At 34.4% G+C, this 21,527-nt stretch overlaps 1 protein-coding gene across 5 annotated transcripts; it reads left to right on the plus strand.

Annotated features, from left to right (window-relative positions):
* The first annotated feature begins 810 nt into the window (after nucleotides 1-810).
* On the plus strand, nucleotides 811-21,163 carry LOC106748776 (protein SMG8). 5 transcript variants are annotated; one of them, XM_014627638.1, is made up of 15 exons: nucleotides 811-1,006; nucleotides 1,138-1,282; nucleotides 1,354-1,628; nucleotides 1,796-2,026; nucleotides 2,110-2,303; nucleotides 2,360-2,463; nucleotides 2,763-2,956; nucleotides 4,872-5,111; nucleotides 5,176-5,379; nucleotides 8,254-8,366; nucleotides 8,500-8,658; nucleotides 8,744-8,954; nucleotides 9,034-9,348; nucleotides 11,184-11,250; nucleotides 19,890-21,163. In XM_014627638.1, the coding sequence occupies exons 1-15, from the start codon at nucleotides 966-968 to the stop codon at nucleotides 20,001-20,003; spliced, it is 2,607 nt and encodes an 868-aa protein (XP_014483124.1). In that variant the 5' UTR covers nucleotides 811-965; the 3' UTR covers nucleotides 20,004-21,163. The 5 variants fall into 5 exon arrangements, with proteins under 5 accessions (XP_014483124.1, XP_014483121.1, XP_014483125.1 ...); XM_014627635.1 differs by lacking the exons at nucleotides 11,184-11,250; nucleotides 19,890-21,163 and adding exons at nucleotides 10,809-10,988; nucleotides 19,408-19,554; XM_014627639.1 differs by lacking the exon at nucleotides 19,890-21,163 and adding an exon at nucleotides 12,139-12,417.
* Nucleotides 21,164-21,527: the final 364 nt, after the last annotated feature.

The following is a 21,527-nucleotide window of genomic DNA, read 5'->3' on the forward strand; positions in this document are numbered from 1 at the left end:
AAACGTAATATAGAAATAAAACTGTTGTAAGTTATAAAAATAAAACTGAAATAAACTCTTAATCCTTTGAGCGCTATGAACCCGTATATGGGTTCTCACACAACCATTCGTTTTTGGCTATGAACCCACATATGCGTTTTCGCATAACCATTCGTTTTTGGCTATGAACCCACATATGCGTTCTCACGCAACCATTCAGTTTAGGTTATGAACCCACATAATTATTTATTTTATTTATTTTTTCGTACGGAGTGGGCAGTCCACGGCGTACGCTTAACGCCGACAACGTCTGCTCAACGTGCGCTCTTTCGTAAAAAGTACGCAGTCCACGGTGAGCTGTCTCTTACGGATTGGGCAGTCCACGGTGAGATGCCTCGTGCGGAGTGGGCGGTCCATGGCGCACGCTTAACGTCTGGCAACTCAGCGCTCAAAGGGTTAATTATGTTTCGGTTCTTGTTCTCTTGCTTTGCGCGGCCTTTCCATTCTCGCGGTCACCCGCGCTTCTCTCCGCGGCTGTACCTCCGGTTGCAGTTTCTTCGGCGTTATAATTCGGCGTTATAATTTTAATTATAATATTTAACGTGCGCGAATATACATATGCTCACGTACTTACATCTAGTAACATAGGGATAAAATATATACATAGGGATATAATATATACCTAGTGAATATCTAACTTAGTGATGTCTGAAATCAGACAAGTCGGCCTCCAATCTATACTAATATATTATTAATGTTCCAAAATAAGTCCGGACGTTATACCGTACTGCAACTATCTCTTTCTAATATTTGACAACTCTAGGGCTGAATGCGCAGTCTAGTTAATATACGTCTATGGAGTTAACAACTACGAGAAGGAAGAAAGGGAATATAACCTTTCCATGATAAAACATAAATACTTCTAGGAAGTAAAGACAAAAAATAAAAAAATTTAGAAAATAAATAAATACAAATAAATAAGTAACATGCGACCACGCAAATTTAAATTGCCATGCAATGTGGATAGGTAAGGAATTATAAGTAAATAAAATTTATATAATAAAAATTTACCATTGTTTATTAAAAATTTCTGTCTTATAAAATTAATATACTGCTTATAAAATTAATATACTGCTGGCTTTTCTACATTGAATTCAGTTTTACACACGCTGATAAGAAAATAGTGGTTGTCTCAGTATTTGGCAAGTCACAATATCGAGCAAAAGGATGTAAGATGGATATGCTCGGTCCTGTATTTCAGGTAAATCTCCTGGATGAGCCAGAAATTGATGAAAATTCTGTGGTAAGAAACTTGATTTTTAGAGATTTTCTGTAATTAGTTAGTTGATTTTAATTAAAGTTTATTTCATATAGTGTGAAATTGAAGGATATTATAATACTAAAAAGAAGACAGTTTATCTACACTTAAGAGGATTCTTAGACACCCATACACTTTTAGCTGAATATGATAAATTCATAGAAAAACAGGATTGTAAAGACTTCCTCAGTATATGGGCACATGTGAGAGACAGATATGCCAGAGCCCTTTTGGTGCTTTTTCATATATCTCATGTGATTGTGCTTACTCATCCTACACATACTTTTGACTATAGCTATGTGCATTTATTTCGTGCTATAGATATAATCAGGTTAGTATAAGATATATATTTTGCATAACTCAAATATTTAATATAAATCACTGAAAATATATGCTAAACCATATATATATATATGTACACATACATATTACATGTAAAATTTTAAACTCAAATATCTTAAGTTTTCTTTTATTAATTGATATAATATTTTATAATAGACAAAAAATATCCCCTCAACTCTCTGACATGTTAAGCTGTATTCATAATCTACCAAAGGATTGGATCTCAAATGGCAGGCCTTGTTCACCACGAGTGCTATTTTATTTTGAAAGCTGTCCTGCAGTATTTCAGAACTCAGACAGTGATGTTAACATTAAAAAGTTGGAACACTCCCTTGAGGATCAGATTTATCATGTGTTAAGGAAAAATAGAATCGTTACTAATATTAGGTATGAGATTAACCTGTATTCTCAATAAAGATAAAAGAAGAGATCGGTTAGAAAATATTGAAATCGCATTGCTTTATTTCCAGCTCAAATTCTTTGTTTGCAATACCAGCTAATCAGGAATTTGTCTACGTGCATACCGAGAGCACAGAATCGAATGATATGTTGGGTTATATGGCAAGCAAGTTGATACAAAGCTGCAAAGTTGGTCCTGGTGGTTTGACATCGAGAAGTCTTGTTAGTCTGGACTCAAACATTGTAGCAGATGATACCGAAGAAGGTAAGATAAGGATAAAACGAGCAATATACATGTGAACAATTTTTGTGCATTTTCAGAGTCTCACTCATTCAGATTATTTTTGCAACAACATATCAATTTGGCCTTTGCGAGAGGATTTGACGATAACGTCGGTCGACATTCAGTACCTGCTTATTTCGAAGTATGTCTTTGTGAATTACATCATCAATCAATATTGATTTAACATGAAACACGTTGTTTTGTTCGTGCTCTCTTACCTTATTTGCATCAGAAGCAGATATATCTGTTCATTTTGTTTAGCCATTATTATAAAAGTAGGTATATCCCTGCAGTTAAATCAAGTTACAAAAATGTGCTTTGATTTATTTTATTAGATTTTACGTTAATCTAAAGAAAGAAAGAATTTGATATGAGCACATTTTTCAAATCTGTTAATATAATTGAGTTAAAAGCAATAAATAAATGAACAACGTTTTGCAGATACCCAGTCTCAATGTGTTTTGTCAAGTGGCGAACAAAGTCTTTGACTACTTTGTTCATAGTACTGACAAAGAACTATTGGCGCTTCACAACTTATTAGACACTGACGTGAAGTTTAGCAAGAGTAGATGCAGCAAGGTACTTCCAAGAGCTCTGCAAACGTATCAGGAGAATTTACCGCAGCACTACACGAGGTAGAGTATAGTAGAGTTTATTTCTACTTTGGAGTTCAAATCTTTTGAGAATTTACAATATTCATTTATTATATGGAATGCTGGAGTCAAAATATTCAGAGAGAAAGAAATTATACAAAAGGATTTATAAAAATTAGTAAGTAAAATATAAAGAACAGTAATATAATGGTACAAAGTGATAGTATACAGGGTGAACCACACAACGTAATCATCTTAGTTTATTCTGCTGTTAGTGGACTGCTTGAAAATTCTTTTTGCCAAGTATAATACGGTTCAAGGGTGAGCTTTAAGATGATATACTAGACAAAAAATGTCCAAGTGATCTACTATCAGAATAAACTAAACTGATCACGTTGCGTGGTTTATCCTGTATAGAACATAAGTAAATACTAATAAAGAAATGCAATAGATCGCTTAAAATTACTTTGTGGTTTGATGATAATATAGTGATGTCGCAACATAAAAATATTAATATTAATGATATACACTTATATCTTTGATTGAAGGTAGATGTGTGGAGAAAAATAAAAGTGAAACTGTACTTAGTAACGTTAAAGAAATTGTAAAGGTCAGGAAAGATCCATGGTCAAGCGTTATAAAATGACGAATATAATTATGGACGACTTAATTTAAATACATGCGAAAATGCAAAAAAATTAATAGAATTATGTCCATGAGGATTTTTCATCGGACGATTATATTATTATATTTTTAGAAAGTATTCACAATTTTTTCCAGTCAATTATAATAAATACTATTCAAAATATCTATATGTATTATGTATACAAATTAATTCGGTGCCATTTTTCATGAAATTCAAAGTTTATTTTCAAAAAGACAAGTACACATTTAATATTCGAAATAATCTCCATTATTTTCGATGACTTTACTCCATCTTTCGGAGAACTGACAAATCCCCTCGCGGAAGAAACTTGGCGGTTTTGACTCGATAAAGTCATCGATTCTTTTTTAGACTTTGTAAACTGTTTTAAAATACGTATCCACCAGATGATGTTGAAGCGACCAAATAGGTGGTAATCTACGACGGGGCTAAATCTGGCGAATAAGCTGCATAAGGGAGAATTTTCCAGCCTGATATATAGATGAGATTTTTTGTTTCTTTTGCAGTATGTGAGCGCGCGTTATTGTGCAGCAAAATCACCTGTCTAATTCCATTGCCGGCAAAAGATATTTTTACAAGTTTAATGGGTCACAGCACCTTTACCCAAAACGGAACAAATCATTTTGCTAGACTAAGCAGCATTTTTATTTAATTGGAGTGCAAAAAGGATGTAGTACCTCAGATGCTTCTTTTCGAACAACATCGTGATAACAATTGTTTTCTGAGGTTATATCGGCAAGATCGTCAACTAATGCTTCTTAAAGCTTAAGGTTGGCATTTTCAAATTCCTATAGAATAGGAAAAACTTTAAATTTGAACCAGTTGCAGAGCATTAAATGGAAAGGTTCCGAATTAATTTGTACCTGATATTTTATTATTTGGCAGTCTCAAAAAGCAATATTTATAGTCTCAAAGAATCTATATGATTACGTTTGATTTATCTTAGAAGAAAAAATTACCATCTTTGACTATCTGATAAATAAAAACAAATGCAGAAGTTGAAATTTATATTTATTGATTTATATTTATATTATGTTCATTTGTAAGAAGAAAAAGGTAAGAAGAAAGTATGAATGTTACGATCAGAGAAAAATCAATGTGCTTTAATTTTGATAAGTCTTTTTATGTCAGTATTTATTTGCTGTTAAAAAAGCTAAGCATAGGTTCAGTTTATTCGAGTTGGAGAGCGCAATAACTTCATACGAAGTGCGGACCACAAAGAGTTAAAGCTATTCGATCAGATGCTACTGTTTGAGAACATCGTTCGTTCGTCTAATTAAAATTATTTTTTAGAGCGTACCATGAGTCAAAGTTGGCACACGCAATGGGTGTTTTCGAGATGCATGCCCGTGGCCCGTTGTTCGAAGAGTTCAGCGAGAAACTGCATGTTGAATGCGACAAGCATTGGCGTGCCGGCCGACAGATGTGCGAAGTTCTTTCACTTACTGGTCACCCTTGCACAAACCCCATTCACAAAGGAGGCAGCGAAGGTGCGGGAGGTGGAGAACAGGCGGAGCCTAGAGAGGACGACAGGTATATGGCATAATTGTCTCCTGTGAAACATAGTCAATCGGCAAATATTTCTTCTTACCTGCAGCGAATTGCCTGTTCGAGAACATTGCAGCGGTGTCAGATACGTGTGTGCCTGTAATTGCGGCCGATATCAGAGCTCGAGAGAGGATCCCTTTGGCCTGAGACAGGCCAACTACGATTATTTCCAGCTGCTGGCGAAACAGTGCGGTTGTGCGCAGTTGGAGAGCATACAGTTCCCTGTGTTTCAGCCCAGTACACACAATTTCAGGTAGAATATTCATACATTTTATGAATTTATGGACTTAATCAATTGAATTGATAGAAATAAGAGGCAAGTAAGAACCTGTAAGTACTATTATCAGAATGGAATAATATTTGATAATAAAGAAAAAATGTTTATATTTAGTAAATCGAATGAACGTTCCAATCATTTTGTTGGATTCTTTTCAACACAGATTGACAATATCAGAAAAAACAAAACATGCTGTCAAAACGCAGATAACCAAAATATGCCAAGTTAGTTCCGATGTCAAAATTTAAAAATTTAACTCTAGTTTGGCATTTATGAGTAAAGTTGACTTAAACCAAAAACTAAAATTCTACAATTATTATATCTTGAATTATTGCACGTGTGAATATAGAATTATTTTCTTATTGCATGTACAATTTTTTCTTTTCACGTAGAAACCAATACATTATCTTTTTTTATATATTAACATTTATTTATTTGAAACATAATTTTTCGTTGCAACGTATTTTTCAAATTAATCTTTCATGTACTTAAAATTATAATGTATGTATACTGTGAATAAGTATATTAATAGATGATTAAGTAAGAGCGTATTAGAAAAATGATTGGGTTCCATAATGTTAAGCAGCAAAAAATGTGCCGACAAAGAGTTAAGAATAGGATGTACAAGGATAAGGGGATATTCACGGTTTGTCCCAAAAGTTTCCGAACTTCCATTAAAATTTACTCTGTAAAGTAATAATTCTAAATTTTTATCTCATTCAAAATACATTTCTTCCGAAAAAATACAATCTTTACAACGGTCGTATAGTTTTAGAAAACTCCACTGCAAGTTTTCTTTTGAGATGATCGAAATAGTCTCGGTCGAAGCCTTCTGGAGGTCCAACATAGTGTCGAATTGCTTTTTCTTTAGTTTTATTTTTAGTTTCGTGAACAAAAAATAGTCACATGGTGCCGAATTTAATAAATATGGGAAATGATCAAGGATTATGAAATGACCAATTTGGAAGTGAGAAATTTACGCACGGCGATGTACTTGTAAGCCGGAGCATTGTCATACAGAAGATACCAACTGCTTTGAATTTGGTATTGAGAACGAATCCAACCAATTCTTGCCAGCAAACGCTTCATAACGCCCAAGTAATAATCTCCATTAACAATCTTGTCTTGTATTTATCTTGTATATGTTTTATTGGTATTTATACTTCTGAGCTTTTCCACTCTGAGCTTTGGAGAAGTTTGTCCTTATAGCCTCCTGTAACATTGCTAATGTTTCTGCGAACGTTTTGCCCAATTTCACACAAAATTTGATATTTGCTCTTTACTCCGTCATGATTTCTCGACGATTGTCAAAGGTCATGTCGATTTTATACTTGTAGCAAAACAACCGCTAAGAGGTCATCAGTTCAACTTACAGAATTTGTAAATGAAACTTCAACAAAGTTAGTGCAACTTTATTTATATAGCGTCAGTAATGGGACAGACCATGTATGTTCACTACGTCATGTAAAATGAACATTCAGCTAATCATTAAATATTTTTTTACAAGGCAGACATAATTACTTCGATTTAGCATGAACTACAATAAGCAATGCGAGACATTTACGTGTAATTTTATGAATGAAATAGATATTATTAATTTGCGTTGAAGAGGACAGGAGCGTACATACGCTTTGGGACCAAAATGTTCGTTTGTTCGATTCATTACATGTAAATATTTTTCTTTTATTATTAAATATTGTCCTGTTCTGATATTAACATTTGACTCTTTCTTGCCTTTTATTATTATTGATCGTTAATTGAGTTGATAAAAACCTATACAAACTTAAATCGTAGTTGCAGAACTCGATTGATAGAATATTCATGTTAGCGAAAGTCTTATCTCAATGGTTAATACCCATATTGCACAATATAAAAAAATCGGGACATAAGATGTCTTTAACCCGGGAATAGTAACCTCATTTTTTTTAAATAAACGATCACGAATATTTGATATGCTTATTCCGTTTCTTAAATACTTTTTTTGGTTTCTCTTCATGTTTTCCGAAAAGTAGCAAGTAAATCTATATTTATAATATCTCTAAATAATAAATCATACAGCAATTGATAATATGCTATATTTTAATAGCGACTTTTAATTCAGGTTTAAATAATCTCAAGTGACTATTCCTGAGTTAAGACGTCTTTAAGACATCTTTAAGATGTCTCTAAGATATCACAATTCTTGTCTATAATCTTGTTTTAAGATGTGACAAGGAAGTAAGTTAACCAATATCACAGTAATTTATTATATTATATATTAATAATCAATATTATTAATATATGCCTTAAAGCAAGGTTGTGGACAACGACTTACCTTATAAACGTCTTAAAGATATCTTAAAGACGTCTTATATCCCGATTTTGGACATTGTGTAATCTGAATACTGATACATATATACAGAGTGAGAGAAAAGTAGCGGGACTTCTAAACATTTCTAGTATAAAGCATTTATGGAAAATATGTTTTAAACAAAAAGGATGTGTTTGGTTTAAAATAGATTAGATTATTATAATGGTTTAACTTTGGATAATAATGCCAAAGATCATTTCAACGTTATCTTAATTTTTTTAATAAAAATTCCTATTTTTCGTAGTATTGTAGTCGTATTTGTATACAAGCAAGATAATTTTGAATAAGTATTATTTTCATTATTTGTTTGAAGAGATATGGTCCTCTAAGAATAAAAATACGTTGTTCCATTCAAATCATTATGTACAGATCTGATGGAACGATAAACGCGCCACGTTCTGGAAAATATTTTTCAATAATGCATTGTTTTTGAAATATTTAAAAGTAATCTCAACAATCTATTTAAAAGTAATTAATATATATATTTTTTTCTTATTCAGAGCGGCACAATTATTCTCATCGACGAAACGCCACGATTCCTTCAGCCGCACCGGGTCTTCCACGCCCCAGGAACACACGCAAGCTTGTAGCTTAGGAGGCGACAGTTTAAACGGCAAGTAACAGTATCTTGAGTAAATTGTGATATTTTCTCGTTGAGCTTTTAGTCTATTGCTAGCTAAACTATTAATTCCTTACTAATTCCTTACTAACGAACAAACTATTAATTTTCCCGGGGAACGTTACAGGTGAGATTACGGATTATGGCAGCGGCGGCCAATCACCAGTAACAAGCGACCCGATCGAAGAAGATATTTCTAGATTAAGCAGTAAGACGAGCCTCACACCTAGCGATGCACACAAAGTCGTCATAGAAGTAACCGATAGCGACGCCGAGAATTCGAAAGGTGCTTATCTTCATTTTCTCGTGTTACTCATGTATAACTATTCAACGAGAGGAATACTAATTATAAATATACATGTGCCTTACAGAAAAGTCATTGGTCAGGCAACCATCGACGACGGAATATCTACCTGGAATGTTGCATACCGAATCACCGGCCGGCTTGTTACCGCAGTTTTCCAGCTGGTCGCTAATATGCCTCGGACCTAGCAGCCTTTACTCTCACAACTTAGGACTGCAGCATCAGACCGGCGTATTGCCCACATCTGCGTTTCTGTTACCATGGGACGTGACAGTAAGGTGAGAGGAAATATTTCACACCCTGATTATTGGATGTTTTCGGAAGATAGGTGGAAAATGACAAAAATGTTCATCACAGATTGGAGCATCAGAAGGAACGCAGTTCGTTATGGCCTACAATAAATGACCATAGTGCTCATGGCGGATATTGTCCGCGAGGTAAAAACTTTCAGAATGCGAATCCTATTCGTGGTCGCAAGTCGAAAGGTGGCAAGGAGTTCGTCGTTAAGATATTTGTTGGTGTGGAGTATGAGTGTCCGCGCGGCCACAGATTCATGGCATCAGCTCCTGATAAAGTGTTGAAGGCGTCTGGAAACGGGATCGTGAAGGACAGCGGCAATAAAGTGACGTCCAGCACGGCGGATATGCCGCTTTATTTCTCTTGCCCATGCAGGTTTGTTAAGTTTATGTTAAGCGTTTAAAATGCTTACTTAATAAAAGGGATACGATTAAAAACTTAAAAACTTCAAAACTTTGCACTTAAAAACTTGACCGGCAAAATGCTTTATTTCTGCAAAATTCATGTCGTATTGGCTGCACAGAATTATATATATATAAATTCTTTTATATAGCGAAAATATATACGAAAATGAATTGGAGCACTGCTCAATACAAACAAAATGTAACAAGAACGATTAAGGCTCCTGGATAGTAGCGTTTTACGTTGAAATAAAAAGATATATTTACGAAATGACATTTGCAATCGATTCAATACACTTATAAAATTGTCCGTGCACTTTTCTTTTATTCGAACAAGCAATAAATAGTCGTCAAATTAACATTGACAAAATCATGAAAAAAGAGGTTAAAATGAATGGTTCCGTGTCAAATTAATTTTGGCTGTTTATTGATTGTTCGAGTCAAAGAAAAGTGCACGGACAATTTTACAAGTGTACTGAATTGATTGCAAATGTCATTTTGTGAGTATATCTTTTTATTTCAACGTAAAACGCAAAAATTCTTGACATACGTTTTCTCGCGTCTGACATCATCAAACAAGGACAGTTGCAGCGACTACCCAGGAGTCTTAAAAATTTCAAAATTGACGTCTTTAGCTGTTAGGAGAAAGCATACAGAAATATATATCTTACAGCTTGTACAGTCGTGGCATAATGAGTGTTACACTTTTTTTGCGATCTTCGCAATGTTTTTAATAGGAAAATCTCCTGCGAATGAATTAAAAAAACAAATTCTCCTACTGAATATAAGATGCATTGTGAAATTCATAAAAAAAGTGACAACTTTTCTGTCTACGACTGTACATATTAAATGCGTCAATGCTCCAATTAGGAAAATTTCAAAACACATTTTTGCACTTTTTCATTTAAATTTAGAGGTTTAAAAAGATACAAAAATCCGCAGAAAAAATTGTATATATCTTGGTTAAATTTTCCGTTAGATATGATAAAACACAGTAACGTGCCATCATCACATTTATATTTACGTGAGATATATAATATATATATATATATAATATATATCTGTATTTTATCATATCTAACAGAAAATTTAACCAAGATATATACAATTTTTTCTGCGAACTTTTTGTATCTTTTTAAACCTCTAAATTTAAATGAAAAGGTGCAAAAATGTTTTTTTGAAATTTTCCTAATTGGAGCATTGACGCATTTAATATGTACAATCGTAGACAGAAAAGTTGTTATATATATATATATATATATGAAATACGAAAAGAGTATCGTGATCATGTCAATATTTATATTACATAACATTTGAGAATCACTTCTGAGTTATCGACGCTCATCAAGTTCGTCGTCGACTTTGACATTCCCTTAATATAACAATCCGCGTAAATTTATATACTAACATTTCCTTCCCTGCTTTTTTTTTTAGATCGACTAAACCATTAATTGCACAATTAATGAGAATCCATGTCGTGACGCCTAAAGCGCCGGTACATGTTACATTAAATCCGCGGGTACAACCTGGCCCACCACCTTGTCCGGTATTCGTCACCGGATGCGAGGAACCGATCAAACTCTCACAGAGTGCATACTGGATTTTGAGATTACCGTATCCTTATTTACATTTCCGGAGCTGTTAACATTCGCAGAAAATTTACGTTATTTCTGATGCTTGATATCTTTTAAAAAATATAATCAGTCGAAATTCCTAGAAAAATCATGATTTGATGAAAAAAAAACAATTCTGTCAGAAAAAATGATAAGATAAACTTTTTTTACTTTTATATAAATATGTATTTTACAGCTTGGAATTGCTGTCTTCAAAAAACTGTTCTTCTTATGAATATCGGAACTTGTCGGATACCAAACGCGTAAGTTCTTTTATACAATATATCTCAATATATTTCATTAAAATATTAGTTTACAAATCTCAACCGTTAACTAAGTCTCTAATATTCTTAAATCTCCTATTTTCAAGGAGAAACAACAATTTTGCCTTCTACTTAAAATCCTTGTTCTCGAAGTTGAGAACTCCGCATTGACGGTGGGGCCATAGTTGTTAGCGGTAAGAATTAGAACCTGTCCATTAATTTTTCTGTTATGTTTATTAGTTTGCCTATGGGACCTTAATAGATTAAACTAGCATAGTCACTTTAGCATAATCAAATGTGACTTTTTCATCGTATTTAACTGTATGGTACAAGCGATTGCGTTCTGTTCCGTCTTAAGTCCAGGAGAGAGATGAGTTATCTCCCCTCCTGCTTTTCAAGCGACGCGTTGCCCGAGCAGAAAAGTATTTCGAGGCTTGAACAGTGATGCGATTTCGAACCCGCGCTAGCGTCTTCCCACTTTCTTCCGCACAGAGAGACGCTCTGTCTATACGAGCGACGAGAGAGAGAGAGAGAGAGAGAGAGAGAGAGAGTGAGTTCTCCTACTCACTCTAACTCGGTTAATGCGATCGAGGCTGCCGATGCTTTTTCAACATTGATCTGACAAGAGACAACGCGAGGTGGGTAACACAGATAACTCATCTTTCTCCTGGACTTAAGACGGAACAGAACGCAATCACTTGTACTATACAGTTAAATACGTTGGACAAGTTCTAATACCTACCGCTAACAACTATGGCCCCACCGTCAACGCGGAGTTCTCAACTCCGAGAACAAGGATCTTAAGTAGAAGGCAAGATTGTTGTTTCTCCTTGAAAGCAGAAAATTTAAGAATATTAGATATTAACCAAACCTTGATCATTTGAATAGGGGACTTGATAAGAACGAACGCAAAATATTAGGTGTAGTCGACTAACTATTCAGAAGTTATTAACGAAAATAAAGTCAGCGTCGAGTGCAAACTACATAACACGACCGAAGTTAAAATTGGTACGTAGTAGTAAGATAAGATATCTGACTGCTAAGATATGTGATTGATTTAGACTCCTTTTATTGATTGTTATTTCTTGAATATCTTTTCTTTTTTTAGTAAAATAGTAATTCTGTAATTATATAGTGAGCGAAAAAAGACAATAGAAAAGCAGATTTGTAAATAGTCAAAATTTTTATTGATTTTTCGTTCAAAATAAAGTTAATCGTTTGATGGAAAGAAAGATATTAATATTAATTGATAACCAATTTTCTTTTACATAAATATATTTATTAGCGTTACATATGATTTGCCAGAACCAATATCTATATATACTATATATCTATATATACCTATATCTTTATATACGACTTTCGCTTTCGATCTAATGTGTATAATTCACGAAATGCGCGAATCACAATAAATAAACGGTTGCTTGAACATTCAATCGACGCAAGACAATAATCGACAGCTCGGTTCTCTGTCTAGTCTTCTTCTGACTCATACTATATCTAAAATATATCGGCGTACTTGATACGTAGAAAGCAATATATATACAAGAATATAAGAAAATAAGAACAATAGAAAACATAATAAAGGTTATAAGAAATATAAGAAATAAATAACATAAGAAACATTTAAAATAATAATAAACATTTTCGGGCATCTATTAACCCACTAACACGTTGAGTGTGGCTATATATAAAAATCCAATCCCCGTGGCGACATATTTTTTTTTTCTTTAATTCAAATATACTTAAAAATAACATGTCATAGAGAGAGAACTCCTAGTTTGATCTAAAGATTGATCCCGTACCCAACGTGTTAAAACTCATGGGCAGAACAATAGACATAGCAGAAAAGTTAATATTGGGATGAGAGCGTTTGATCAAAAGATGACTTTTCATGAAAACATTAGATTTTCCAGCTGTTTAAACAATAATTGTTTAAATAATTTGTTTAAAACTGCGAGTTACGGAAAAACTGATAGCGCCATTCGATTCTAAGGAAAAAATTACATAAAGTTTATGTATTAGATAATTTTTTTCTTCACTCAATTTGTGATGTAACATAATAAATAAATGCAGGAATCATTATTGCGAAAAAATGTGATGTTTATTTGCTACAAATCATTATTGTGAAAAAATGTGATGCTTATTTGTGTACACCAGAATGTATGTGCAGATAGTCACAGATCGATATTTTTAATTAATATTCAACAGTAATATTCTCAACTCGCTGTTGACACTTATTATTGTCGCTATAAACTGAAGCGGGTATCATACTATGTAGTTGTTTATTTATGCTACATCACAAATTGGATGGAAAAAAATTGTCCAATACATGGGTGCTATAAAATTTTAATAAATTTTAAATAAATCGTTTAAACATTAATTGTCTAAACAATTATTTAAATAACAATTGTTTAAACAATTGGGAAATCTTTTGATCAAATGCTCTCATCTCAACATTAATTTTTCTGTTATGTTTATTAGTTTGCCTATGAGACTTTAATAAATTAAACTGGCATAGTCACTTCAGCATAATCAAATGTGACTTATTAAAAAAAATTATAGTTATTTTTTTTTTTTTTAATTAATTGCTTTATTCCCGATTTTTTGCTTCAGTCGATTCGCAAAAAACAATGACTGTGCTAACTTACGATTAAAGTTAACACAACCAAAAAGAAAATGAACTAAAAAATGAAAAACGAAGACATATTTTTGTGTGCTATTTAATTGCTCTATTTCAGATTTTGTTGTTCCAACAGTTTCGCTGAAAATAATGGCTGGTACTGGTTTACGAAAAGACCAGTTGTACAGGAATAAAGTTTATTATAAAAATTATTCGCACAAATATGTTATTAAAATGATCCTATAATTTAATTACTCTAGAAATATACCGGGTACGAAGTTGTTACTACTTTTAATGAAAAAAATAACTTCGGAATAATGATGGTACCCGCCTCTGAGAACCGCTATACAAAAGAAAAGTATATTTGAAAAATTATTCGCACAAATATAGCATCAAAATGACCTCTAATTTAATTGTTTTAAAACACATCGAATACGAATTTGTTGCTCCACTTTTAATGTAAAAAAATAATCGCAGAATATCCGCTTTCGAGAATTGTTATACAAGATTCAAATATATTAGAAAAATTAATTGCTCCCAAAATGTAGTATCGAAATGATTTCTGAATTAATTGCTCTCGAAATATACCGAATACGAATTTGTTGCTCAACTTTGGATAGATATATTTTCATCTTGCCCAGTAATACTTCGTAAGCGAACATCACGTTATTCTGCGGTCGTTTTCTTGCATTAAAAGTGAAACAACAAATTCGTATTCAGTATATTTTGAAAGTAATTAAATCAAGAATTATTTTGATACTACATTGGTGTGAGCAATTAATTTTTCTAATATATTTTATTTTTGTATAGTGGTTCTCGGAAGCGGGTTACTGTTATTTCGCGGTTATCTTTTTGCATTAGAAGTGGAGCAACAACTTTGTACTCGGTATATTTTGAGAATAATTAAGCCAGGGATTGTTTTGATATTACATTTGTGCGAGCAACTAATTTTTCTAATACATTCTGTCAAATAAATACCGGGAATTGTTCAATAAAACATAAAATATTGGTTTAATCATCCAAATTTATTTTGTCGCCTTTAAAATAGGCTCCATTTGATGCGATACACTTATGCCGACAAATAATCCAGCCGTTGAAATATTTCTTATAAACACTTTCTGGTATGGCTTACACCTCCTTCTGCGAATTTTGTTTTATGGCTTCAATGGACTCAAAACGTCTTCCACGAAGTGGTAATTTGAATTTGGGGAATAGGAAAAAGTCACACAGGGCCATATCTGGCGAATATGGTATTTGGTTGATGACATTCGGTGAGTTTTCGATAAAAAATTCGCGTACAAAGGTTGATGTTTGGGACGGCGCATTATCGTGGTACAAAATCCAAGAATTGTTGTTCCAGAAATCTGACATTTTTCGGTGAACATTCTCTTTCAAACGCCTCATAACGCCTAGATAACATTGTTTGTTGACTGTTTGCCCTTCCGGAAGGATTTTTCACCACCATTTCCTTTACTTTGTGTATGTGATAAAAATGATGTTTTCATCAATCGAAGACATTGAAGGTAGACCAGAACGAAGCAAGTCTTCAACCACTTCTTGGCCTTCTTTGAATGCTTTGTACCACTCGTATGCTCGTGTTTTCGATAAAGCTGACCGTAGGCCTTCTCCAACATTTTCAACGATTCAGCACAAGACATTTCGTTGGCAACACAAAATTTGAGACAATCTCTTTGTTCGATATTTTTATCCATTTTAGAATTCGCAAAGTACACCTGAGGTCAACTAACAAAACCAAGCGGTAAACGAATTGGTTGACGGATGGCGGCAAAATTCGACATGACAATTAGGTACATTGGTACCAACTTACGGCAAACCATTTTTTTTTTTCATTCCTTTCACGCGGGCTTTTGAAATGAACAATTCCCGGTATTTATTTGACAGAATGTATACTTTATTTTTATACAACTGGTCTCGGTAAGCCAATACCAGTCGTTGTTTTTAACGGAATAGCTGAAGTAATAAAGTAAAAAGAGCACGAGCGTGGCATGGTGGGCAGCGCATTAGTCTATCATGCTAGGAGTCCCGGGTTCAATCCCCGGCAGAACCAGAAAAATTTTATCATGGCTCGTCGCCGCTCCTCTTCGGTGGTCTGGCAAAAACCACCAAGAATATTCCCATGTCACGAAAACTTCTCTCCAACTGCCGTTCGGAACCGGCGTAAAACTGTAGGTCCCATATGCATGTGTACAATCTGTCTGCGCACCACATGCACATGTAAAGAGAGAGAAATAGACACCCAGGGCCTCAAACGAGGCTGTAGTGCCAAGAAAGAATAAAATAAAGAACAGCACAATTAATTAGCAATTACCAGGTGTATGCATAAGTTTTTTCCGGCTTTTTGGTAAAAAAAAACACGTAATTTTCAATGGAAATTAATTTTTTTTTTTATTCAAAATATTGGCCATCGGTTTCTACACATTTCGCCCATCTTTAAGGTAATTTATGAATACCATGCCAGAAAAACTGCTTGTCTTTTGCGGCAAACCATTCGTCGAGCCATTTTCCAACTTCCTCGAAATTGCTGAAGTGTTGCTCTGCGAGCGCGTGCCCCATTGATGCGAAGAGGTGATAGTCAGATGGCGCCAGGTCTGGGGAGTACGGCGGGTGCGAAAGGATGTCCCATCCAAGCGATTTCAAGCTGTCTTTCACTGGTTTTGCTGTGTGAGACGGCGCATTGTCGTGTAACAAAATCACTTTGCCATGTCTTCTGGCTTATTCCGGTCGTCTTTCGCTTAATGCGTGATTTAAATTAATCATTTGTTGGCGATAGTGTTGTGTATTAACGGTTTCGCCGGGCTTCAAGAGTTCATAATACACAATACCGCTCTGGTCCCACCAGACACAGAGCATGGTCTTCTTGCCGAAGCGATTTGGCCTTGGTGTTGATGGACCGGCTTCGCCAGGTGAAAGCCACGATTTTTTCCGCTTCGGGTTTTCAAAATAAATCCATTTTTCGTCACCCGTCACAATTCGATACAAAAATGATTTCCTTTCGTGGCGTTGAAGCAGCATTTCACAAGTGACTTTGCGATTTTCCATTTGACGTTCATTCAAATTGTGTGGGACCCATTTACCGAGTTTATTGATCTTTCCCATTGCTCGTAAACGTCTGCTGATTGTTTCTTGTGATACATGTAATGCTTCTGCTAATTGCCGTTGAGTTTGAGTTGGGTTATCATCCAATAACTCCTGCAATTGCTCGTCTTCGCATTTTTGTGGTCTACCAGAGCGCTCACTGTCTTTCACATTGAAATCACCATTTTTAAATTGTCGAAACCATGTCTCACATGTTCTAATCGATGGAGCGTGTTCACCATATGTTTCTACCAGCAAACGATGACTTTCAACAGCCTTTTTCTTTTGATTAAATAAGAAAAGCAATGCGTGCCGCAAATGTTCTTTTTCAGGCACAAAACTCGACATGATCACTGAACGATAAAACAAAGACGCTAGTTTTTGGCGGACTCAACTTGTGTGTGTTTGTAGTTTTAAATGTCAGACGAACAAAATGACGTATGTGTCAAATTAATACGCTGCGTACTTTTTGCTGGCGCCATCTCTTAGTTAAACCGGAAAAAACTTATGCATACACCTGATAAGTAGCAGCTTAATAGATCCCATTACCATATTACAGTGAGCGCTCTGGTAGACCACAAATATTATCAGCTTAATAGATGTCATTTCAGCAATGAAAACAGCTTAATAAAAGACAACTGACTTGCATTCACATATTTTATGTTTTTCTATATCCTTATTTTGTTGTTTTTTGTATGCATGTCACTTTTTATGCCTAACGTATTTTGGACACAGTATGAATCAGAAAAATACAAGACAGGGAATCAAGCTATCGATTATTATTTTGCAATCGAATGTTTGAGCAAACATTTATTTCTTGCGTATAAGACTTCGCAAATTATACGAATTAAGTCGAAAGTCAAAGTCGTCTATAAGAATATAAATATCAATCTTGGCTAATTATATCCAATGTTAATAAATATATTTATGTAAAAGAAAATTGGCTATCAATTAATATTAATATCCTTTTTCATCTAACTATTAATCTTATTTTAACAAAAAATCTATAAAAATTTTCACTACAAATTTGTTCTCCTGTTGCCTCTTTTTGTTCACAACATAATTACAGAATTACTATTTTAATAAAAAAAGAAAATAAAAACATTTTTTATTTTCTTTTTTTACTAAAGAAAACCAATGCTAAGAGTCAAACTTGGACGTACATCTTAACAATCAAACGCTGAACCGTACTGCTATGCACACTATTTTTAACTTTGGTCATATTATATCGGTTTATGCCTGACGCTGAAATCTTTTTCATTAATAAGTTTTGTATGGTTAGCCATCTACACCTAATAAAAGTTTGGTTCACATCTGCGTTGCCCACCTCGCGTAATCCTTTTTGTCAGATCCTCGCTGAGAAAGTATTAGCAGCAACCTCGAGCACACTAACCGAGTCAGAGCAAAAAAAGAGAATCTCTCTCTCTCTCTCTCTCTCTCTTGTCACATGAATAGACACTGTTTCTGTATGCGTAAGGGAAGGAGATAATGCTAGCATACGCGGACTCGAAGTCGCATCATTGCCCAAGTCTCGAAATTTTTGCTGGAGCAACGTATCACTCGAAAGAAGGGATGGGTGAAGATAACTCTCCCCTCTCCTAGGCTTTGCATGGTACAGAACTCAATTGATAGACCTCAAAGAACGAAACTTAATACAACGCCACACACAAAATGCTCAAATAAGAGGCATAGTAAAGTGACGTGTGACAGCATAATTTATTCTGGCGAGCAACTTCACTATTATTCATTCTAGTATACTTGTGTTATTTTTTACGTACTCATGGAACCTGTGAAATGCTCTGAATACTAAACTGAACATTTTAAATAAGACATGGAAATATATTTTCTATTCTTTTCGAAAGTTGTCAACCTACGTGTTTTTTGTGTGACTAAACCACATTTCACAGTTTGTTTTACGACTGTTTACTGTCAATTGAAAAGGTTAGTTTTCGGAATATTTTACAAGTATATTAAAACTGAGCGCAAGCGTATAGCAGACAGCACACTGGTCTATTATGATAGTGGTCCCGAGTTCGATCCCGATAGAAGCCAAAATATTTACGTTCGTGTCTCCTCTCGGAAAGAAGCGGCAACTCTATCGAGAATATCTTTATCAAGAGAACTTCTCTAAATAATATACCGTTTTAAACTGTCAGCGTGCGCATCACAGGCATATGAGAGAGGTCACCACGCCCTGGATACGGGTAATAGGACTGAGGGAGGGATGCTGAAGCTATCTTAAGTGTTCTTTTAGGCGAGTTTGATTTTACTTGAAAATGGCACTCAAGAATTTTCAGCGTGCAGTTTCTCGTCTCTGACGTCATCAATTCGATACAGCCGCGACGACTACCCAGAAGCTTTAATCGACTTTTTTCTTTTCCATTTTATAATTCATAAGTACAATAAATGAATTGAGTTTTTCCTTATAAATTTAATAGTTATGTATATATGGGTGAAAAGGGACCATATTTAGCACCTAAAGAACCAGTACCTACTTCTCATGGACGTTTGTTAGCTGGAATGTACGGTATCAGCGAAGTTGTACCAGAGAAGAAATAAAAAACTGATATTAAATATCTATATGATATCTCGAAATTTTTTATTAATACATATCCGAAACAAATTTATATTATTACACAATATAACAAAGATCATATCATTTTGTAACTGATAAATTGCATTAATGCTCATAATGATGATGATACTAATAATAAATAAACTTAAAATAATAAAAACTAGAAACTGTGCTGTAAAAGGAAAGAAGTTATTAAAAAATAAAACAATAATATAAATATTAATTGAATAACTTAATTATCAGTATTTCTAAAGAAAATATGTTGTTTATTTACAAAAAGACGAATAGTCTTTCAATCTTCGAAATAGTCATCGTTACTTTTTACACACTTCCGCCATCTTTCAGGTAACTGGCGAAATCCGCTTCGGAAGAAAAATGGATGGTGGCTTCGAGTTGATAAACTCGTCGATACTTTTGTCGGCCTTCTCGGAAAATTTGAAGTGGGAATCAACCAGATGATGTTGCAGGGATCGATGGTAATCCGAAAGGTCGAAAAACACCACATGAAAGAATTTCCTAGCCCATGTCGAAGATGATCTCCAAGATTGTTTTCGCCTTGTGCGATCGCGCATTGTCGTGTAGCAAAATCATCTTTCTCCTTCCAGTGCTGATAAAAGGTCTTTTTTCCTCAACTACATCACTGTCAATCTAATCATTTACTGCCGGTAACGCTCAGAGTTTCATCAGGCTTGAGCAACTCATAGTAAATAACGTCTTTCTGGTCCTACTAAATACACAGTAACGTTTTTTTTGCGTAAATATTTGATTTTGCAGGGCTGGTCGATATCTCACCCGGATAATCCCACGATTTTCTCCTTTTAGGATTGTTATAGACCCATTTTTTATCATCAGTTACTATTTTGTGCATAAAGTCTTTCTTCTTGAATTTTAATAGCAGGGATATAGCTGTGTCGAGGCGTCTCTCTTTGTTTTCAGGACTGAGCACGTGCGGAATCCAACACTGAATTCTACCAAATTTATATAGACGTTTCAAAATAGTTTGTTGTGAATCACTGCAAGTGCATTTACAAGCTGTGATTGAGTTTGACACGGATTTTCTTCCAAAAGCTGTTCCAATTCTTCGTCTTCAATTTTCTTCGGTTGTTTAGGGCGTTCTTCGTCCTGAAGATTGAAATTGCCATCCCAAAACTTTTGAAACTACATTTTACATGTACTATAAGACATAGTATTTTCACATAAGGACGAGCAAATTATTTCATTAGTCTCGGCGGCATTTTTCTTCAGTTGGAATTCAAAAAGGAGGCAGTGCCTAGATGTTGCTTTTCAAACGACATCGCTTTCATTACTGTTGAGTTTACATTAGTAGAACCGCCAAATACTATATCTCGTTTTAAAGCTGAAAAGTGGTGCTGTAAAACGACAATTCGGTAGGAAAAAAAGTTAAGTTTAAATAGGTGCTGCAGCTGATTAAATGTAGGGGCCAAGAATTAAGGCTCTTGGGTGGATGCAAATATTCTTGTTTGATGACGTCAGAAGCGAGAAAACGCATGTCAAGAATTCTTGCGTTTTACGTTTAAATAAAAAGATATATTCACAAAATGACATTTGCAATCGATTCAGTACACTTGTAAACATAGAGATATAAGAATAGAGGGAACAAGCCTGTAAGTGGAAGTGAAAGAGGCAAAGAGAGAGATGGATGCCGAGTGTCCTATCTGTCTCTTTCTAGTTGAGCGCTGTGATTGGTTGTTACAATGAGCCACCAAGACGACCACGCGACGTCAGGAGGGGAGAAAGCAGACTAAAATTTCGTTTTGTAAATATGCGTGCACATGTGTGTAGAATTAAAATTCGTTAAATATTCGAACGTTAACAAAATAATAATTGGACGCGATTTGTTTAAAAATGAGGCATTGTTTGAAATGCAAGGCGGAGTCTTATCCTGGATGTAACCGCAGTTTTCACTCGTAAGAAAGTACAAATACGTAACCTCAAATAATTATATGTTATTTTTTTCTACGT

Source organism: Dinoponera quadriceps, unplaced genomic scaffold (genome assembly GCF_001313825.1).
Source record: "Dinoponera quadriceps isolate SergipeBrazil2010 unplaced genomic scaffold, ASM131382v1 scaffold3193, whole genome shotgun sequence".
Lineage (NCBI taxonomy): Eukaryota > Metazoa > Arthropoda > Insecta > Hymenoptera > Formicidae > Dinoponera > Dinoponera quadriceps.